Genomic DNA, 22,227 nt, shown 5'->3' on the forward strand with positions numbered 1-22,227 from the left:
CTGAACTGGGTCAACTGTCAAATGCTAGAGCTATATTCATTCATTCATTCATTTATTCAATCATTTTCATGTCGGCTTAGTCCCTTTATTAATCCGGGGTCACCACAGGGGATTGAACCACCAACTAATCCAGCAAGTTTTTAAGCAGCGGATGCCCTTCCAGCTGCAACCCATCTCTGGGAAACATTCACACACACATTCACTACGGACAATTTAGCCTATAATTCACCTGTACCGCATGTGTTTGGACTGTGGGGGAAACCGGAGCACCCGGAGGAAACCCACGCAAACGCAGGGAGAACATGCAAACTCCACACAGAAACGCCAACTGAGCCGAGGCTCAACCCAGCGACCTTCTTGCTGTGAGGCGACAATACTACCTACTGTGCCACTGCTTTGCCCGCTAGAGCTATATCTTTATTGTAATCTTCTGGAACATCCTTATTTTTTGTGTCGTTTAGAAGCCAAATACAGAAACAGAAGAAGCTCTGAGGAAGTAGCAGCGTTTTAGCTTTCTCTGCCATAGCATTACATCGCCTCTGGCCACTCCCCTTCATATGTTTTTTTTGTTGTTGTTGTAGTCCCCAAACTTTGTTCGCTGTAGACTTCGCTAAGCTAACTCTGTAAAAGCTAATGTCTCCCCTTTTCATTGAACTTTGAGCATCTTACATTCAGAGATGCTGTTTATGTCCACACAGCTACATTTCACATTGACTACAGTTTAACATATGATATTGTAGTGGACCACCCCTTTAAAACACCCAGAAATCACCAGTTGAAGACACAATAAAGCATGCTGTTAACCAGGTGATGTTTTTTTTTTACTGTTACAGCTACACGCACTGAAGCACTGCATGTGTTATTGATTAGCTGTGTGATGCGGATTATTGTGTCATCATAACCTGCACATCTTCACCTGTTCTCTGCATGTCATTTTCAGACTGAATAGATGTTAATGAGACGTCTAGCTCCTGCCTTTGACTTGTCTGTGTGAATTAAGGACACGGCGACATGATTTAGGCTCAAAGAAATCACTGACAAATCATAGACTATTAGGGAAAACATGATGGCAGACACATGGCCACTTCCTTTAGTCATATTTATATATATATATATATATATATATTTATATATATAGACAATGTATTTTGGTGCATGCTTGACCACTGGACATCTTTAAAAACAGAAAGATGATGTTTAAATAAAAATACTAATATTAATATAACCCTATAATTAATATAATTAATATATATTTACTTAATACTTGTACATACACTCACCGGCCACTTTATTAGGTACACCTGTCCAACTGCTCATTAATGCAAATATCTGATTAGCCAATCACATGGCAGCAGCTCAATGCATTTAGGCATGTAGACATGGTCAAGAGGATCTGCTGCAGTGTAAAGCGAGCATCAGAATGGGGAAGAAAGGGGATTTAAGTGTCTTTGAACGTGGCATGGTTGTTGCTGCCAGACGGGCTGCTCTGAGTATTTCAGAAACTGCTGAACTACTGGGATTTTCACACACAACCATCTCTAGGGTTTACAGAGAATGCTCCGACAAAGAGGAAATATCCAGTGAGCGGCAGTTCTGTGGGCGCAAATGCCTTGTTGATGAGGTCAGAGGTCAGAGGAAAATGGCCAGACTGGTTCCAGCTGATAGAAAGGCAACAGTAACTCAAATAAGCACTCGTTACAACCGAGCTCTGCAGAAGAGCATCTCTGAACACACAACACGGCCAACCTTGAGGCGGATGGGCTACAGCAGCAGAAGAGCACACCGGGTGCCGCTCCTGTCAGCTAAGAACAGGAAACTGAGGCTACAATTCACACAGACTCACCAAAACTGGACAATAGAAGATTGGAGAAACGTTGCTGCTCTGATGAGTCTCCATTTCTGCTGCCACATTCAGATGGTCGGGTCAGAATTTGGCCTCAACAACATGAAAGCATGGATCCATCCTGCCTTGTATCAGCGGTTCAGGCTGGTTGTGGTGGTGTAATGGTGTGGCGGAGATTTTCTTAGCACACTTTGGGTTCATTAGTACCAATTGAGCACGGTGTCGACACCACAGCCTACCTGAGTATTGCTGCTGACCATGTCCATCCCTTTATGAGCACAGTGTCTCCATCTGCTGATGGCTACTTCCAGCAGGATAACGCAGCATGTCATAAAGCTCAATCATCTCAGACTGGTTTCTTGAACATGACGATGAGTTCACATGTACTCAAATGGCCTCCACAGTCACCAGAGCTCAATCCAATAGAGCAGCTTTGGGATGTGGTGGAACGGGAGATTGGCATCATGGATGTGCAGCCGACAAAGTAATAAGCAATATAAGTGTTGGATTGTCTCCAGAATAGACCAATGATATACAGTGACTTGCCTAATTACCCTAACTTTACCCTAATTAACCTAGTGAATCCTTTTAACGTCTCTTTAAGCGGAACACTAGTGTCTTGAGGAATATTTAGTCTAATATGATGTGCTGTCATCATGACAAAGAGAAAAGAAATCAGTTATTACAAATTAGTTATTAAAAGTGTGTGTGTGTGTGTGTGTGTGTGTGTGTGTGTGTGTGTGTGTGTGTGTGTGTGTGTGTGTGTGTGTGTGTGTGTTTAATTTGAATACTCGTCTTCTCTCCTTCACTCATATTGATGCAGAAAGGTTTTTAGATGCTCTTCAGTCTCCGTCTCCTCGTTTGTCCTCTTTTTTTTTTCAGATTGTCTGTTATAATTGTAGCTCATCTCTCAGCTCTTCTTCAAGTCTAATGATCTGTAATTTTATCTTCAAACATTAAATGCTGGATTCGACTGGAGATTCTCAAGCGCCCGCTCAAATTCTGACTCAAATTACAGAAAATCAAGACTATTTTAATATCAGTCTGAGATTTAGCAACTATATAAAAGGAAAGTTTTAAAAAATGAACAAATGAATGAATAAATAGTTAAATTAATTAAATGATGAATTAACAGTTAAATAAAGAAGTTAAATAGTTAAAAAATTAATAGTTAAATATATGAATAGTTAAATAGATAAATGATTCAAATAATTAATTAATTTATAGTTAAATAAAATGTATTGTTAAATAAAATTTAAATAAATAAATTATTTAATAGTTTAATACATAAATATATAATTTAAAAAAGTTAAGTAAATAAATAGTTACATAAAAAATTGTTAAGTAAATAAATGAAAAGTTAAATAAATAATTAAATGAAGAAATAGCTAAGTAAATAATTAAGTAGTTAAATAAATAAATAATTGCATGAAAGAGTTTATTAAAGAAATAAATAGGTAAATAAATAAATAATAAAATGAATAAATAAATAAATAGTTAAGTAAATAAAAAGATTAATAAATAAATAGTTAAATAAAAAATTGTTAATTAAATAAATAGAGTTAAATAAATAAATAAACAGTTAATTAAATCAATAATTAAATAAATAAATAGATAAGTAAATAAATAGTTTGGTTAATACATAAATAATAAATCCATATGAAACAGTCTCTTAACAGTCACATCTTTCAGTTTCGGGCTTTGGCGCGTTTTGCACTCACACACAAGCATACCGCACCAAAGCCCAAGTGAACCATGCCTGAGCCCGATTTAGCGCACTCACACTTCTCAAACAATCCGGGAAACGGGTCTGGGCAGGGTATGGATAGCATAGTGTGAGTAGGCCCTTACTGTTCAGTGAAAGCAAACTGCCGTAGTTTATTAGGGCCTACTCACACTATGCTATCTGAACCGTGCCCAGACCCGTTTCCCGGATCGTTTGTGAAGTGTGAGGGCTCTGAATGTCCATGATGTAAGTGTGCTCAGGCCTGAATGTAATGTGAGTGCTGGCCGTCAGGGGAAACGGGAGGGGGGACAAGGGTGCTTTGGCCCGGTTCGAGGCAACTGTACATTGTCGGCCTTTTTTTTTCTTTTTCTTTTTTTGTGGAGGACGAATTACACATTTGTCAATTTTTGTGGTCTGCCAGGTGATAAAATGAACTAAGGCAACATGATCGTTCTACTAATTGTCCACTGCTAATTGTTTTTTTAAATACAACGGACCCCCCCATAGAGCTTGCTGAGGCCTCCTTGTGGGCCGGGACCGCCTTGTTGGGAACCGCTGGTGTAATGCATTCACAACATTCACACTTCCATCAATTCAGACAATATTGGTAAACAACACTGGAAGAAATGCTTACAGTGACATTTAAAGGCTTCACTAGGTTAATAAGGGTAACTAGGCAGGTTAGGGTAATTAGGCAAGTTATTGTATAACAGTGGTTTGTTCTGTAGACTATCAAAAAAAATAACTTAAAGGGGTTAATAATATTGACCTTAAAATGGTGATTAAAATAATTAATAACTGCTTTTATTCTAGCCGAAATAAAACAAATAAGACTTTCTCCAGAAGAAAAAATATTATCAGACATACTGTGAACATTTCCTGAATCTGTTCAACATCATTTGGGAAATATTAAAAAAATAAATAAATAAAAGGGGGGCTATTTATTCTGACTTCAACTGTATATTCATTATACCATCAGCAGAACAACAGGCTGTGCATTCCAATATAATGTACAGTATCTGTAAAATAATGCATGCAACATGTAAAATAATGTAATATAATGTGTGTGTGTGTGTGTGTCTCAGATGCAGACCGTCAGGACGCTATAAACCTGTTCCTGCAGGTCTTCCAGCCATCAGAGACAAAACCACACCTGTGGGAGCTGCCGACAGACTTCTACCTGCACCACAGTAACACGATGACCCTGCCGCACCACAGACACAGGTAACACACACAGTTTGCTTGCTGGCCTCAGTGTTGCGCATGTCACTTGGTGGCTTGTGTGAGTGGGACGGTAACTGTTTTTTTTTTTTTCAAATATGCTCACCGGCCACTTTATTAGGTACACCTTACTAGTATCCTGTTGGACACCCTTTACCTTCAGAACTGCCTTAATCCTTCGTGTCTGGGATTCAACAAGTTACTGGAAATAATCCCTTAGAGGTTTTGCTCCATATTGACATGATAGCATCACACAGTTCCTGCAGATTTGTCGGCTGCACATCCATGATGCCAATCTCCCGTTCCACCACATCCCAAAGCTGCTCTATTGGATTGAGCTCTGGTGACTGTGGAGGCCATTTGAGTACAGTGAACTCATCGTCATGTTCAAGAAACCAGTCTGAGATGATTGAGCTTTATGACATGCTGCGTTATCCTGCTGGAAGTAGCCATCAGAAGATGGAGACACTGTGCTCATAAAGGGATGGACATGGTCAGCAGCAATACTCAGGTAGGCTGTGGTGTCGACACCATGCTCAATTGGTACTAATGAACCCAAAGTGTGCCAAGAAAATCTCCCCCACACCATTACACCACCACCACCACCAGCCTGAACCGCTGATACAAGGCAGGATGGATCCATGCTTTCATGTTGTCGAGGCCAAATTGTGAGCCGAGCATCTGAATGTGTCAGCAGAAATGGAGACTCATCAGAGCAGCAACGTTTCTCCAATCTTCTATTGTCCAGTTTTGGTGAGGCTGTGTGAATTGTCTGCCGCTCACTGAATATTTCCTCTTTGTCGGAGCATTCTCAGTAAACCCTAGAGATGGTTGTGCGTGATAATCCCAGTAGATCAGCAGTTTCTGAAATACTCAGAGCAGCCCGTCTGGCAGCAGTTCAAAGTCACTTAAATCCCCTTTCTTCTCCATGCCTAAATGCATTGAGCTGCTGCCACGTGATTGGCTGATTAGAAATTTGCGTTAACAAGCAGGTGTACCTAATAAAGTGGCCGGTGAGTGTACACTATTTGCTAGCATAAGCCTAGAATTGTGTGTGAGTTGGTGCTCCTTTGCTCTATGGTCAGTGCAGTAAGTGACTGTATTGTCATCAATAACGTTACTTGTTGAGCACAAAAGTTCGCAACATAACAAAATGGTAAAAAATGAAATCTTACCTATGAACAGTTCTGCCTTGATGCTTTGTTTTCTTTGTTTGGGTTTTACTGCATCCTTACACAGCGCACAAGTCCAGCATCTTCACATTGAGTTAAGTGCAGTTGACTTTTGTCCTGGGAGCACTGTACTAAAACGGTGGCGCTGTTGACGCGTGCTCAGGGTCTGTATATGATATCTAGTGTATATATCTATGAGCACAAATAAACACAACAGTGCTGTACAACTAGATAGAAGACAAATAGATCAAAATAAACCTAATATTAAATACTAAACACTGCAAAAATAGATCTCAAAAGAGGCAAGTATTTATAATGAGTTCCATTAACATTGATGATTACCATTTAGCAGATGATTCAGAACGGAGGCTAGAGTACGAAGAAGCGACTGACTATAGATGTAAAGTCATTTAAAGCAGATCTCACAGATGAGGGAAGTCTGCAAACACACACTCGGCTCTCAGCTCCAGCGTTTGATTGTGTTGTAAAGCTGTAAAGTGTGTAAACATCAGACTCAGACTCAGGATGGGGTTTCCGCATCATTTCCTGCTGCTCTGCTTCACCTCCGTCCACTGATGATGATGTGAAGAGCGGCGTTTGTGACCCAGTTCAGTGTCCTGCTGTCCTCGTAATCAACTTCACTGTTATCGCACACACGCACACACACACACACACACACACACACACACACACACACAGAGAGAGAGAGGGAGAGAATTACACACACAAACACTCACTACACAGTCAGAGAGAGATAGACACACACGTGAACACACTAACACTCATAAATACACCACACGCACACACACACATACATGCACATCATGCCCGTAGCCAGGGGTGGTTCGGTGGTTCGAACGAACGAAAAGGTCCAGAGTTTGTCCCATACATGAGCTCATTTTGTCCTATTTTCATCGTATTTTAACTGCTGTGCCAACTTAAATAATAAAAATAATCCATTGAATAAGACTTTATTTTTTTAACCAAAGAGGCTAGAAAAAATCTCAGGAATTATTTATTATTTTATTATTATCATTATTTTTATTATTATTAATATTATTATTATTATCATCATTAATATTATTATTATTATTATTATTATCATCATCATTAATATTATTAATATTATTATTATTATCATCATTAATATTATTATTATTATTATCATCATCATCATTATTATTATTATTATTATTATTATTATTATCATCATTAATATTATTATTATTATTATTATTATCATCATCATTCATATTGTTATTATTATCATCATCATCATCATTAATATTATTATTATTATTATTATTATCATCATTAATATTATTATTATTATTATTATTATCATCATCATTCATATTGTTATTATTATCATCATCATCATCATTAATATTATTATTATTATTATTATTATTATTATCATCATCATCATTAATATTGTTATTATTATTATTCTCATTATCATCATCATTAATATTATTATTATTATTATTATTATTATTATTATCATCATTAATATTATTATCATCATCATCATCATCATCATCATCATCATTATTATTATTATTATTATTTTATTTTTTTTTTTATTGAAATGGCCAAAATGTGACTGAGGACAGTTGAATATGTTGGCCTGTTTGTTTTTTGTCTAATAAATGACAGTAGGCAACAGTTTTGTTTTGTTTTTTACTTTAAATTGCTATTTAAATTATTATCTAATAAATTTGTATTTTAAAAATTTGTCTTTTTTTTTATTGTAATTTTAGGGAAATATTTTAGTATATCAAAAGGTGTGGTTATGATGACGTCTGACTAGCTAATCCAGCAAAAATGTGACTAAAATGCAGTATTTAAATCTCATAGTTAAATAGAAACTGAGGTGTAGAATTGCTAAAAGGTCCACTTTTGGAGAAAAAAGAACCAGCCCTTACACCAGGCTGACTACTGGCCTGCACATACATAAACAGACACAAGCAGACACTGACACACACACACACACACACACACACACACACACACGCACGCACACACACACACACACACCCAAACACACACACACACACACACACACACATATAAACACACACTGACACAGACAAACACACACACAGACACACAGACACACACACACACACACACACACACACACACACACATACACACATACGCGCATGTTAAGTAATTAAGTATTAAGTAATATATTATTACTTAATAATAATTAATATTTTTTATTAAGTAATAAATGTTACGCTGGATGTTATAGACAGTTTTGCACATGTTTTACACAGCGGATGCCCTTTCAGCTGCAACCCAGCACTAGGAGTTTATAACTTTATTTTACATTTAATATTGCGTGAATAAATCTTCTGTAATTTAGCAGAAGGGTTCATATCGTCTTTAAATGATAAATATCAGTAGCGCAGCGACACCTTTTCATTTTGATCTTGGTTGTGTTTTCCAGCTACACACACTGGTGGACTGGCGGAGTGTTGACCTACCTGCCCTTACCGTTTGATGAAGGTGATCATGGATACACACACACACACACAAACACACAAACACACACACACACACACACACACACACACACACACACACACACACACACACACACACACACACACACACAAGGACACATTTATTTAATATTTTTTGCAAACATAAATTAGTGTATAGTCATTTCTGGACTGTGAGATTCAGTTTTTTTTGTAAGATTACTTCTTGAGTTTTGTCTTTGCTACTGAGTAATCTAATGTATCTGCACACAAATATTACTGTAAAGCATCCTGTAGAAAATACTATTGAAAAAGAGAGATCTGTTAGAGGTTTAGATGTATACACACACACACACACACACACACACACACACACACACACACACACACACATATATATATATATATATTTGCAACCAGAAGTTTATTCTAAGAGGCTTATAACCATTAATAAAAGTCAGATGTTAATGTGACTAGACTTTTTCCTCTATTAGGTAAGTTAGGATCATCAGTTTTGTTTCTGTTGTTCTTAATAGCAGAATAATGAGAGAGATGTTGTTTGAGAAATTGTTATAACTTTTCTTGAAAGTCAAGTTAACACACAATAAGCTTATTCTGCCTCTGAAAAAGCTCAGATGATGGGGTCTTTGGACGTTTCTGATTGACAACATTTGAGTTAATGTGAGGCACAACTGTAGAACAGTAATTAAGGAAAAGCTCAAACACACTGCTTCTATGTGTGACAACATGGGGAATCAACAAGCCAGAATCAACAACAAAGCCAGATTATAATGTGCTAAATGACACTGGGAACAAGACTCATGTTTGGAGACATGTCCTGTGCTCTGATGGAGCTAAGATTGGACTGTTTGGCCATAATGACCAGTGTTACATTTGGAGGACAAAGGGGAAAGCGCACAAGCCTAGGAGCACCATCCCAACTGTGCAGTATGGGGGCGGCAGCATCGTGTTGTGTTTTGCTGCAGGATGGACTGGTCCACTTTACATCATAGATGGCATCATGAAGAAGAACATTATGGAGAAATACTGAAGCAACATCTCAAAACATCCGCCAGGAGATTACAACTCGGCCACAAATGGCTCTTCCAAACAGACCATGGCCCTAAGCATACTGCCAAATAAGTGCTTTAAGGACAGCAGAGTGAATGTTCTGAAGTGGCCATCACAAAGCACTGATCTCAATCCTATAGAGAATATGTGGACAGAGTTGAAAAAGCTTGTGTGAGCAAGACAGCCTACAAATCTGACTCAGTTACACCAATTCTGTCAGGAGGAATGGGCCAAAACTCCTGCAAACTATTGTGCGAAGCTCGTGGAAGGAGACCCAAAACACTTGACCAAAGCTAAAAAAAAAACCAAGGAAATGTGTGTAAACTTCTGACTGTCTAGAAATTATTACAAAATTCTCAAAAAAAGTCTCTCGTTATTCTGGCATTTAGCAAATGTAAATCATTAAGGTAATCCTAAAGAACCTAAAATAGTAAATGTTTAGTGTGATTTAACTTTTAAATAATTTAAAATTTAAAATAATTATGTTCCTCTTTTAGAGTGTATGTAAACTTGTTTTCAACTGTATATACAGGGCTTGATTTTACCTTTTTTGATCACCAGCCACTGTGGTTAGTAGAGTTCCAACATGACTAGCCACTCGCCGTTTTCACTATAGCCACAATTTTGTCGTTGGGAAAATTTATTTTACATGCATGAATTTGACTTTGACATGCTGAAATGACTTGATTTAGATGTTGTGTTATGTCCACATGCCTCCTCATTGATTTCACTTTTGTGTGTGTGTCGTGTATGAGTTTGCTCAGTGAGCATGAGCAAATGAGTTGTTGTTTCATAGCATCATATAGCAGTTAGTTTTATTTCACCTGACTCTTCAGTGCTTAAAATTAGGAATTTGCTAAATTGATCTCTGACCACCAAAAATAAATAAATAAATAATTATTTCTTGGCCACAAAAGTTTTAATTAATGTTTCAAAACAAGCACAATACAGCTGTATAGGTGCACTTTTTAATTCAACAAAACTTTTCTTAAACCTTTAAAAGTTCTGAGTGTGTTTAGAGCAGGGGTCGGCAACCCGCGGCTCTTTAGCGCTGCCCTAGTGGCTCCCTGGAACTTTTTCAAAAAATGTTTGAAAATGGAAAACGATGAGGGAGGTAAATATATTTTTTGTTTTAATATGGTTTCTATAGGAGGACAAACAATCTTAACGTTTTCCAATGCTGTAAAAGTGTGTAGAATATTTAATTTCAACATTTCTGTCAACGAAGATTTGCGTCATAGCCTGCGACACACGTTTCTATCAGCAGGGCGGGATGCCAGGCAGGTAGCTGTTGTAAACAAACCGACGGCTGTGTGATGCGCCATGGAGCGCAAGCTGTCTTTGCCAAAGATGTACAGCGAGGCACGTTTTCTCATTTTCCCTCCCTGAGAGAATTCAAAGAAGCCCATCCCGATCACTCACTCAACGGTGATTATTTACAAGGTGCGATCGTTGATATGCAAACTGCATTTGGGAGCAGATTTTGCGAATTGCGAAAGGAAAAAACGAGACTGTCTTTCCTTGACACACACCCCTGGAGATTGACCCTTCCTTGTTGAGCACATTCCCAGGAATGACTCGAGCTGATCTTGAAATGGAAATGGCAGGCTGCGTTTTATTGCACTGTTTGTTGCCCAGATAAGGGGCACGTTGTGCACGTTCATTTTGATGTTGTTTTTTTGAATCCTCAAAATAAAAAATAAAAAAACATTTAAAAAAATCTGATTTCTTTATTGCATTTCTTTAATTTCATCAAAGCAAAATATAATGCAATAATATTGTAATGAAATTAAACTTGAACATTAAACATAATGCAATAATATTGTAATGAAGTTAAACTTGAACATTAAACATAATTCATTAATATACTGTAATTAAGTTAAACTTGAGACGGCATCGTACAACAGAGTAGTCACGTGGCGCGTCATTCTCTACAGGATGCACTGCAGGGAAATGAACATTTAATCATGAAGGCTCAGTATGTATTTGTAGCCAACTAAATCATTTTTATAGTAGGCTAATATAGCTAATATAAATACATACAGCATGTGTTGCCATCATTATAAGGCTTATATAAGGCTTTGAATTTTTTGCGGCTCCAGACATATTTGTTTTTGTTTTTTTTTGGTCCAATATGGCTCTTTCAACATTTTGGGTTGCCGACCCCTGGTTTAGAGCATAACCTGCATTAAATCAATCAGAGGCTGTTTCTCAATTCCAAGAACACAGAGAACGGACTTGCATTATTGTGGAGATCGGTCTTGCCAGGTCACCTCAGAAGAACGAACTCGGGAGACCACGAGAACAGAGAACGCGTCCTGTGAGAGATGAGATGCTGCGTTCTTCCCTAATTCTTCCTGATGGTCACATGACCTTCACGCGTTTGTAATGGAAAATTATTAACATTACAGCATTCATACAGCGATTTATTGGTTTTCCCCTTTTCAAAATATATGCCATAAATAACGACTTTACAAATATACGCTGCACAATATAAATAAAACAGATTTTAATAGGAATTTCAGCAAATAAACACCCTTAATGTGTTCATTCCTTTATTATGATGTTCAAGGTAATGTTTACTGTCTTTCACTGTTTAATTTTGGGAAACTCCTGAGGTACATAAGTGAAATCTCTGAGCTTTAATAATAAATCTATATAAAATGCAGCGCTTCCCACCTCCAGTCGCAATGACTTCTGGGACTTCTAGAGCAAGTTCGGTGCTCAAGTCTGCATCCATGCGTCCTTGATATCAAGATCACATCCGGGAACTTTCAAGCGTCCTTCGTTCTTGGAGGCTTGAGTATTGTAAATGAACGTTGACAGTTGATGATGATGTTACATGAGGACGCAAGATCGCATTCCCTTTAAGAGTCAGCTGCGTCGCTCCATGGTGCATTTGCTATTTACATGTCGAACTTCGTAAGTGTAAAAACTGAACGCTTCACTAGCGAGAAAACAGTTAAACAGAGCATCTGCAGCGCGAGGATAAAGAACGAGCCTCCTCCATTCAGCCTCTTTACTTTTACTATTTACTCCTTTACTTTGGTGGAGTGAGGAAACGGTGGAAACTCACTCCACTGAACACATCCATCAGCCCACAGATTTAATTTCCTTTGTTAAGAGCAAAGATTTGTGCAGAAACTATTTCTAAATTCAGTTCTGATCTCCAGCAAAGGAATTAATGAACAATAATAATGAAGTGTGGTCAGAAAACTGAGTTATATCCAAACACACGTCTTGTTCTTATCCACATATGCTGATGCAGACGTCTCCAAAACCCCACAGCTGGACACATCTACACTTGTGTTTATTAAAGCTAATATAAATCTGCATATAATCAATAATACTGCTAATAATAATCACATTATACAGATGCAGATCGTCATGGATAATCTGAAGAAGCCCCCCGAGGGCTTGTAGTTGTGTTTCTCATGAACATTCTCTAAATATTATATTAAAATGCCAGGTTACAAAAAGCAATTATAAAGATCAAACAGTTTATCTACCTCAGCACATCTGTCTGAGGTATTAGGCGTGGCTAACATACTTAGCCACGCCCCTCCATCTGTCACTTTTGCCATCGCTATGACAAACAGAAATGATGAGGAGGAGGAGGAGTCTGTTAGGCTGTAATAACTCTCCCCAAACCCTTTCCCCTTTCTGAATGACACGCCTACTTTACTACATCCAATCAGATTGCAGTAGAAAAACAAGCCACGCCCACTGTTTGCTCATTTAATTATTCCGCTTCTCTAGAACAGGGGTTCCCAAACTTTTCAGCTTGCGACCCCCAAAATAACAATGCTAGTGACTCGCGACCCCCAATATCCTCTGAGGTGGTTATATATACAGAAACCTTGCATGCAATAGCGCACACACACCAATAGACCCAAGTTTATTCTTAGTTTAATCTTTTTTTAATGTAAATCAGAGCTGTATATGTGCCAGAAAGTTTAATCTGATGTTATAAAATCAATCTGCTGCATCTGACGCCATTGGTGTGTCTTTAAAATTATGTAATTACACCAGGGGTCGCAATCCAATAGAACTAGTAACTATAAGCTACTGTAGTAACTATTTTGTATATATTAACTATAAACAACAATTTTTCTCTTCAGTAGTTTATTGATAAAATATGGTAATTCTTATGGTTTAATATAAATAAATAGATTTTTGGAAATCACCAGGCGACCCCCCTTTATTGTCTCGCGACCCCTTGGGGGGTCCCGACCCCCACTTTGAGAACCACTGCTCTAGAAACTGTCACAATACGGGTAAAATGGGCGCAGCTTTGGCTCATGTGGACTTTAAGTGTGTGTATTTGTGTATCTGCAGTCTAATCAGTGCAGTAGTCGCTGTTTTAGTTGAATGTTGGATGTTTCTGTGTGTGTGTGTTCAGCTCAATGTGAGGAGAACATGAAGAAGGTTTCAGTGAAGCGTGTGAACAGATATGAGGAGAGCACAGACATCTACACTGAGTTCTTCAAACCGTACGAACTCACAGCCTTCGATGACACTTTCAGCATCTCTATGACCAACTCAGCCAGGTCAGAACACACACTTTCACACTCACTCATTCACACTCGCACACACTGAACGTAACCTCTCACACATTGTAATTCATTCAGTCGGCTTCTTCACAGGATGTACATGCAGATGTCTTGAGTGTGAACAGCTTCTCTAATCTCCAGATTCACACACTGCTGTCTCTGACCATTGAGCGTGATTTCTCTCTCTCTGTCTGTTCCTCAGGGATTTCATGCCGAAGACAGTCGGTCTCGACCCCAGTCCCTTTACTGTCCGCAAACCAGACGAGAGCGCCAAATCAGTGCTGGGGTGAGTCTGACAAATCAATACTGTTTGTTTATTTTGTTTGTAATGTAATGTTTGTTTGTAATGTAATGTGTATGGCCATACACCCAAAGTGCTTCACAATCATGAGGGGGGGGGGGGGGGGGTCCTCTCCAAACCACCACTAGTGTGCAGCATCTACTTGGATGGTGCGACGGCTGCTACATGACAACCTCGCCAGTGCGCTCACCATACACCAGCTATAGGTGGAGTGGAGAGACAGTGATAGAGCCAATTCGGTGCAAGGGTATAAGGCCATGATCGCAAGGGTCGATAGAGGGACTTTGGCCAGGACACCGGGGTTACACCCCTGCTCTTTCATGAGAAGTGCCATGGGATTTTTAATGACCACAGAGAGTCAGAACCTCGGTTTAACGTCTCATCCGAAAGACAGCGCCCACTGACGGTGTAGTGTCCCCTTCACTATACTGGGGCATTAGGACTCACACAGACCACAGGTTGAGCGCCCCCTGCTGGCCTCTCTAACACCACTTCCAACAGCAACCTAGTGTTCCCTAGTAGTCTCCCATCCAGGTACTGACCAGGCTCAGCCCTGCTTAGCTTCAGTGAGTAACCGGTCTTGGGCTGCAGGGTGATATGGCTGTGTCTCTTATATAGAGTATGCTTCCTCCTCAGGTAAATACATAAATAGCAGGCCTGTAGGTAGTCTGGTGGAAAGGATGGTTCTATTTACTTAAAATATGGACCTTTTTTGCAGTTATTCGCCTCATTTTCTATGTAATTATGATGTTTAAATACATTTTAAGCACTATTGTTTGCTGGATTAGCTTGTCGGATGGTCATCAAACACACTTTTTGATGTACCAAAAACATTTCCTAAAGATGTAGAAGAAACAAATACGAGAATAATACTTATTTTTCAAATACAAATTTATTACATTATATTATTAGAAACAACTTGGAGAGATTAAGAGCTTGTAGATTAAATATTAGAGATTACAAACTAGCCATGTTGTCGTTTATCATAGATATATACACTAGATGTCGCATAGGGACCCTGAGCATGCGTCAATAGCGCCGCCATGTTGGTACAGTGCTCCCAGGACAAATGTCATTCAACCGCACTAGTCAAGACAGTGTTATTACGTGAAGATGCGGGACTTTAGCGCTGTCTACGGGTGTAGAAACGAGCAAACAAAGAAAACTAAGCACAAAGGCAGAACATTTCACAGGTGATATTAAGTTTTTTTCTGTTTTTGTATGTTCTGAACGTTTGTGCTAATCAGGTAACGTTATTGATGATAACAGTCACTTACTGCATTCACCATCAGACAAAGAAGCTCCAACTCGCACTAAACACTCAGCTTATGCTAGTTTTGTTGAATAAAATCAGTAAACAATGCCAAAGAAATATGACAACGAGATGCTGCGCTGCCAGAAACTTGTATTATTGTCGGCTAACGTTAGTGAAAGAGTCGTTCGGGGGTTTCATTCACAAGCGAATCGCTCCCTCCGTCAGTATGAGGAGTGAAAGCAGGAGAGGAGCTGTGTTTCAGGACATGATTAGGTCAAATTTAACAGGGAGGGTGAATAGTACATTTCTGTACACACAAACACAAGCTTTTTGTCAGGAATGCCCGTGCGGTCACTGATCCATCAATGTAGAAAAGTGATGTAAAATTATAATTTTCGTAATTAGAAAAAAAATTACATACTAACATCCAGGAAAACTCCCGATCATAGATATATGTGTATATGTGTATATCTCTGGCTTTGGATGGCCACAGTCCTCCACTGTACCTTGGTCCCGCATTCATTTCAAAGGAGCGCTACCCTGTAGCAAGATGGCGGCGCTATTGACGCATTCCGTCCAATAGACAACAATAGGCCAGGCGACATCTAGTGTATATATCTATGGTCGTTTATTAGGCAAACACAAACTGGCCAGCACATTGAACTTCCCTCAGTCATGCTAAAGCAACACCCAAAAGAGGATTCTGCTTGGTCTAAAACCTTCTTCGACGGTTATTTTCACAATTTAATATGGAATATCGGGCGACGCGGTGGCGCAATAGGTAGTGATTGGTTCAAGCCTCGGCTGGGTCAGTTGGCATTTCTGTGTGGAGTTTGCATGTTCTCCCCGTGTTTGCGTGGGTTTCCTCCGAGTGCTTCGGTTTCCCTTATTTCCTTTGAATGCTCTGCGTTCTTGGTGTGTATCCTATGGAACTTACAGTTGGAAATACAAACATTTTGGATTTTGGTTTCCTTCAAACTAGAAGGGCCATTGCGTTATACTGTTGTGAGGAAGCCGTAGGTGAAGACATGGAGGCGGAATGAATCCAAAAGCTGGAGGTTTATTTAAACAAACAGCTAGCATCAAACAAAGGCAGAATCGTGATCATAAACCAGGCAACGACAAGCAAACAAAGAGGCAGTCCGAAAAAGCAAACAAGTCCAAAATCCAGAAACAGTAGTCAAAAGGGCAGGCAAAAAGGTCATAACACAATGGCAGAAACAGCAGTAGGAAAACGCTTAGTAGGCAGTGAAACTGGCAATACTTCACAAAGAACAACCATAAGCCGTGTGCTTATATATGGTGGCTACCAGGAAGTACCACCGAGGAAGTACCCAGTCAATATTCAGGAGAGAGCTCCCTCTGGTGGACGGATGAATGGTAAGTTGCCATATTCTTTACAACTGTAATATAATTGGTAATTAAGCTTGAATTAAGACTTAGCCTGGCGACGCAGTGGCACAGTAGGTACCGTAGTTCTGTCGCCTCACAGCTGGTTTGAGCCTCAGCAGGGTCAGTTGGCGTTTCTGTGTCGAGTTTGCATGTTCTCCCCGTGTTTGCACGGGTTTCCTCCGGCCATTGCGTTATACTGTAATATAATTGTTAATTAAGCTTGAATTAAGTCTTAGCCTCTCTCTCTCTCTCTCTCTCTCTCTCTCTCTTTCTCTCTCTATCTTTCTCTCTCTTTCTCTCTCTTTCTCTCTCTCTCTCTTTCTCTCTCTCTGTGTGTGCGTGTGAGTGTGTGTGTGTGTGTGTGTGTGTGTGTGTGTGTGTGTTTGTGTGTGTGTGTTGAATATGTAGTGTGTGCAGCTGCTGTTGTTCAGCTCATGACTTCACTCCTTCACCTGATGTACTTGAAAACAAGTTGATTTGCGCTTTAATATGCGCATATATTTTGAATATTCAAATCACGTGGCCTGAGCTTCTCTTCCCGCCAGTGTCTCCTGCAGCCACACAAAAACAAGTCAGTGGAAAAAACATCAACACGTTTGTGTTTACGGGTCAAGCATGAGATGTTAAACTGATGAATATGATTTTATTAGCACACATGGGGATAGTGTTGATGCCAATAAGAAAAAAATATTACTTTTAATGTTTTAGATAACACTGGTAGGGTGGCACGGTGGCTCAGTAGTTAGCACTGTCGCCTCACTGCAAGAAGTCCCAGCAGGATCAGGTGTCTTTTCTGTTTGGAGTTTGCATGTTCTCCCAGTGTGTGTGTATATATATATATATATATATATATATATATATATATATATATATATATATATATATATATATATATACATACAGTATATATGTAATCTTGCTGATTGTGATTTTTAACCTATTAAAATGTGAATCCTGAAAAAATTTTAATGTTTAATGTTTAATGTTTTCTTAAAATACTGTTTTATTCACTCATAATAATCACGGATAATAATTTAAAAAATGATAATAATTATAGATCTGAATCCATAATGCAATTAAATTATAATAATAAGTATTATTATTGTTGTTAGTAGTAGTAGTAGTAGTAGTAGTAATACTTCTAATAATAATAATAATTAGTAATAATAAAAAAAACTAATAATAATAATAATTAACGGTGATAATAATATTAACATAATAATAATTAGTAATATTAATAATATTTAGCTAATAGTTAATAATGAAATAATTAGTAATAATAATAATAATAATAATAATAATTAGTGCTGTTAATAATAATAAAATAATTAATAATAATAATAATAATAATAATTTGAAATAATTTAAACAACGACAACAACAACAATAATAATAATAATAATAATAATAATAATAATAATAATAATATAAATAATTAGTGATAATAATAATAATAATAATAATTAGTAATAATAATAAAATAGTAATAATAATTAGTGATAATAATAATAATAATAATAAAATAATAATAATTAGTAATAATAATAATTAGTTATAATAAAAAATAACAATTAGTGATAATAATAATAAAATAATAAGTAATGATTATAATAATAAAATAAATAATAATAATAATAATAATTTTTGATAATTTAAATAATAATAGTAACACAAATAATTAATGATAATAATAATTATTATTGATGATGATGATGATAATAATAATAATATAATTATAATAATAGTGATAATAATATTAATTGTAATATTAATATAACAGTGTGTGATAATAATATTATTAATAATAATAATAATAACAATAATAATTATTGATAATAATAATAATAGTAATAATAATAATAATAATGAAACAATTAATTAAAATAATAATAATTGGTGATAATAATACCAATATTATTAATAATAACAATAATAATAATAAATATTATTATTATTATTATTATTAGTGATGATAATAATAAGACTGCTAATAATTAAAAATGTTTCTTAATAATCAAATCATCATGTGATTAATTTTTCTTTTTCAGTTTGTCTCCTTTATTTATTCTATTTATTTTCCAGAAATTACAAAATAACATTTATTTTAGCATAATGTACAATATAATGTTACTGTATTTTCACATAGACAACAGACATGATGATCTGGTATATTATTTCACATTTTTACTGTATTTCCTAAATAATAAATGCAGTCTCAGTGAACAGAATTAACCTCTCTTCAAAAACATGAAGAAAATCTTACTGACGGCAAACTTTTGATCAACTGTTCCTTCAGTTTGTGTGATTTATTAATAGAAATCCATCTGCGCGCTGGTATTAATCTGCATGTGTGTGTGTAATAAATGTACGTCTGTATGATTCACATGTGGAATAACAGCTTCACAGCTCATAATGATGAAGGACTAAAGGCTCGTTTACTGTGTGACGCGTCATAATCACAATTACCTGATGATCTGTGCCTGTGCTTTCATTCCAGTGTATTATACAGTGTTGTATTTTATGATTTATTCGCTTTAGGCTTATTCTATATATCGCTGAAACTCAAACTCAGTGTAAACAAAACATATCTTAATATTTTTTCTTCTGGAGAAAGTCTTATTTGTTTTATTTCGGCTAGTGTAAAAGCAGTTTTTAATTGTTTTAAAGCCATTTTAAGGTCAATATTATTAGCCACCTAAGCAATATTACTTTTGGATTGTCTCCAGAACAAACCACAGTTATACAATGACTTGCCTAATTACCCTAACTTTACCCTAATTACCCTAGTGAAGCCTTTAAATGTCACTTGAAAGTGTCTTGAAGAATATCTAGTCTAATATTATGTGCTGTCATCATGGTGAAGATCGAAGAAACCAGTTATTAGAAATGAGTTATTAAGCTTGTGTTGTGTGTATTGTGTGTGTGCAGCAGTAAGTCCAGTAAGGAGGAAGCGGTGCTGCAGAGGAAGACGGCGGCCAGCGCTCCTCCTCCTCCCACAGAGGAGCAGATCTCCAGCAGCTCTGAAGACGACAGTGAAGACGATCGAGAAGACGACGCCAGCGCCTCGCAGAGATCCACACCTATCAGACTGACGGAGACCAGCCATGAGGTGCACACACACACACAAGGGCGCAGAATTAACATGGAATGAGTGGACATGTCTCCACCAATATCCACTGATTAATAAGGGTTAGATTACGCCTGCACCAATGTCAAAAGCAAATCTGCACCATTGCACACTCACACAGCTCAAATCATCATCAATATCAGCAACAACACCAGTCATAACATGGTTAGTTAGCTAAAAACCTTAAGTTACTTTACAGAGTGATATAATGAATATGAATGCACAATTGAACACCTCCCATGGCCTGCACAGTACCCAGAACTGAACATTATTGAGCACTTTGGGGTGTTTTGGAGGAGCGAGTAAGGGAAGATTTTCCTCCAGCAGCATCATGTAGTGACCTGAACATTCACAACTGAAACACACAGTGGTGTAGAATTAGCATGGACAGAGTGGACATGTCTCCACCAATATCCACCAAAAAATAAGGGTTAAATTAGGCCTGCACCAATATCAAGAGCAAATCTACACACTCACACACAAACAGCTCAAGTCATCATCAACATCAGCAACACCACCATTCATAACATGGTTAGTTAGCTAAAAACTTTTGAGTGATTTGATGAAGATGAAAGTGCAGTTAAACATCTCCCATGGCCTGCACAGTACCCAGAGCTAAACATTATTGAGCACTTTGGGGTGTTTTGGAGGAGCGAGTCTGGGAAGATTTTCCTCCAGCAGCATCATGTAGTGACCTGAACATTCACAACTCAAACACACACAGTGGTGTAGAATTAGCATGGACGGAGTTGACATGTCTCCACCAATATCCACCAATTATTAAGTGTTAGATTACGCCTCCACCAATATCAAAAGCAAATCTGCACCCTTGCACACTCACACACAGCTCAAATCATCATCGATATCAGCAACAACACCAATTATAACATGGTTAGTTAGCTAAAAACTTTTGAGTGATTTGATGAAGATGAAAGTGCAGTTAAACATCTCCCATGGCCTGCACAGTACCCAGAACTGAACATTATTGAGCACTTTGGGGTGTTTTGGAGGAACGAGACAGGGAAGATTTTCCTCCAGCAGCATCATGTAGTGACCTGAACATTCACAACTCAAACACACACAGTGGTGTAGAATTAACATGGACAGAGTGGACTTGTCTCCACCAATATCCACCAAAAAATAAGGGTTAAATTACGCCTGCACCAATATCAAAAAATAAGGGTTAAATTACGCCTCCACCAATATCAAAAGCAAATCTACACACTCACACACAAACAGCTCAAATCATCATCAAAATCAGCAACACCACCAGTCATAACATGGTTAGTTAGCTAAAAACTTTTGAGTGATTTGATGAAGATGAAAGTGCAGTTGAACATCTCCCATGGCCTGCACAGTACCCAGAGCTAAACATTATTGAGCACTTTGAGGTGTTTTGGAGGAGCAAGTCAGGGAAGATTTTCCTCCAGCAGCATCATGTAGTGACCTGAACATTCACAACTCAAACACACACAGTGGTGTAGAATTAACATGGACAGAGTGGACTTGTCTCCACCAATATCCACCAAAAAATAAGGGTTAAATTACGCCTGCACCCATATCAAGAGCAAATCTACACACTCACACACAAACAGCTCAAATCATCATCAACATCAGCAACAACACCAGTCATAACATGGTTAGTTAGCTAAAAACCTTAAGTTACTTTACAGAGTGATATAATGAATATGAATGCACAATTGAACACCTCCCATGGCCTGCACAGTACCCAGAACTAAACATTATTGAGCACTTTGGGGTGTTTTGGAGGAGCGAGTCAGGAAAGATTTTGCTCCAGCAGCATCATGTGGTGACCTGAACATTCACAACTGAAACACACAGTGGTGTAGAATTAGCATGGACAGAGTGGACTTGTCTCCACCAATATCCACTGAATAATAAGGGTTAAATTAGGCCCCCACCAATATCAAAAGCAACTCTATACACTCACACAGCTCAAATCATCATCAACATCAGCAACAACACCAGTCATAACATGGTTAGTTAGCTAAAAACTTTTGAGTGATTTGATGAAGATGAAAGTGCAGTTGAACATCTCCCATGGCCTGCACAG

General features: G+C 37.7%; 1 protein-coding gene across 4 annotated transcripts in view; it reads left to right on the top strand.

Annotated features, from left to right (window-relative positions):
- Nucleotides 1-22,227, top strand: part of fig4a (FIG4 phosphoinositide 5-phosphatase a) — a 140,318-nt gene that overhangs the window by 86,385 nt on the left and 31,706 nt on the right. For 2 of the 4 annotated variants that reach the window (XM_073933767.1, XM_073933769.1), the window contains exons 17-21: nt 4,655-4,793; nt 8,421-8,479; nt 13,928-14,075; nt 14,281-14,364; nt 19,955-20,135. In XM_073933767.1, the coding sequence (XP_073789868.1) occupies nt 4,655-4,793; nt 8,421-8,479; nt 13,928-14,075; nt 14,281-14,364; nt 19,955-20,135 (611 nt within the window). The remainder of the gene's footprint in view (nt 1-4,654; nt 4,794-8,420; nt 8,480-13,927; nt 14,076-14,280; nt 14,365-19,954; nt 20,136-22,227) is intronic. The other 2 variants (XM_073933768.1, XM_073933770.1) reach the window with 1 other exon arrangement.

The sequence above is a fragment of the Danio rerio genome, chromosome 20 (genome assembly GCF_049306965.1).
Source record: "Danio rerio strain Tuebingen ecotype United States chromosome 20, GRCz12tu, whole genome shotgun sequence".
Taxonomy (NCBI): domain Eukaryota; kingdom Metazoa; phylum Chordata; class Actinopteri; order Cypriniformes; family Danionidae; genus Danio; species Danio rerio.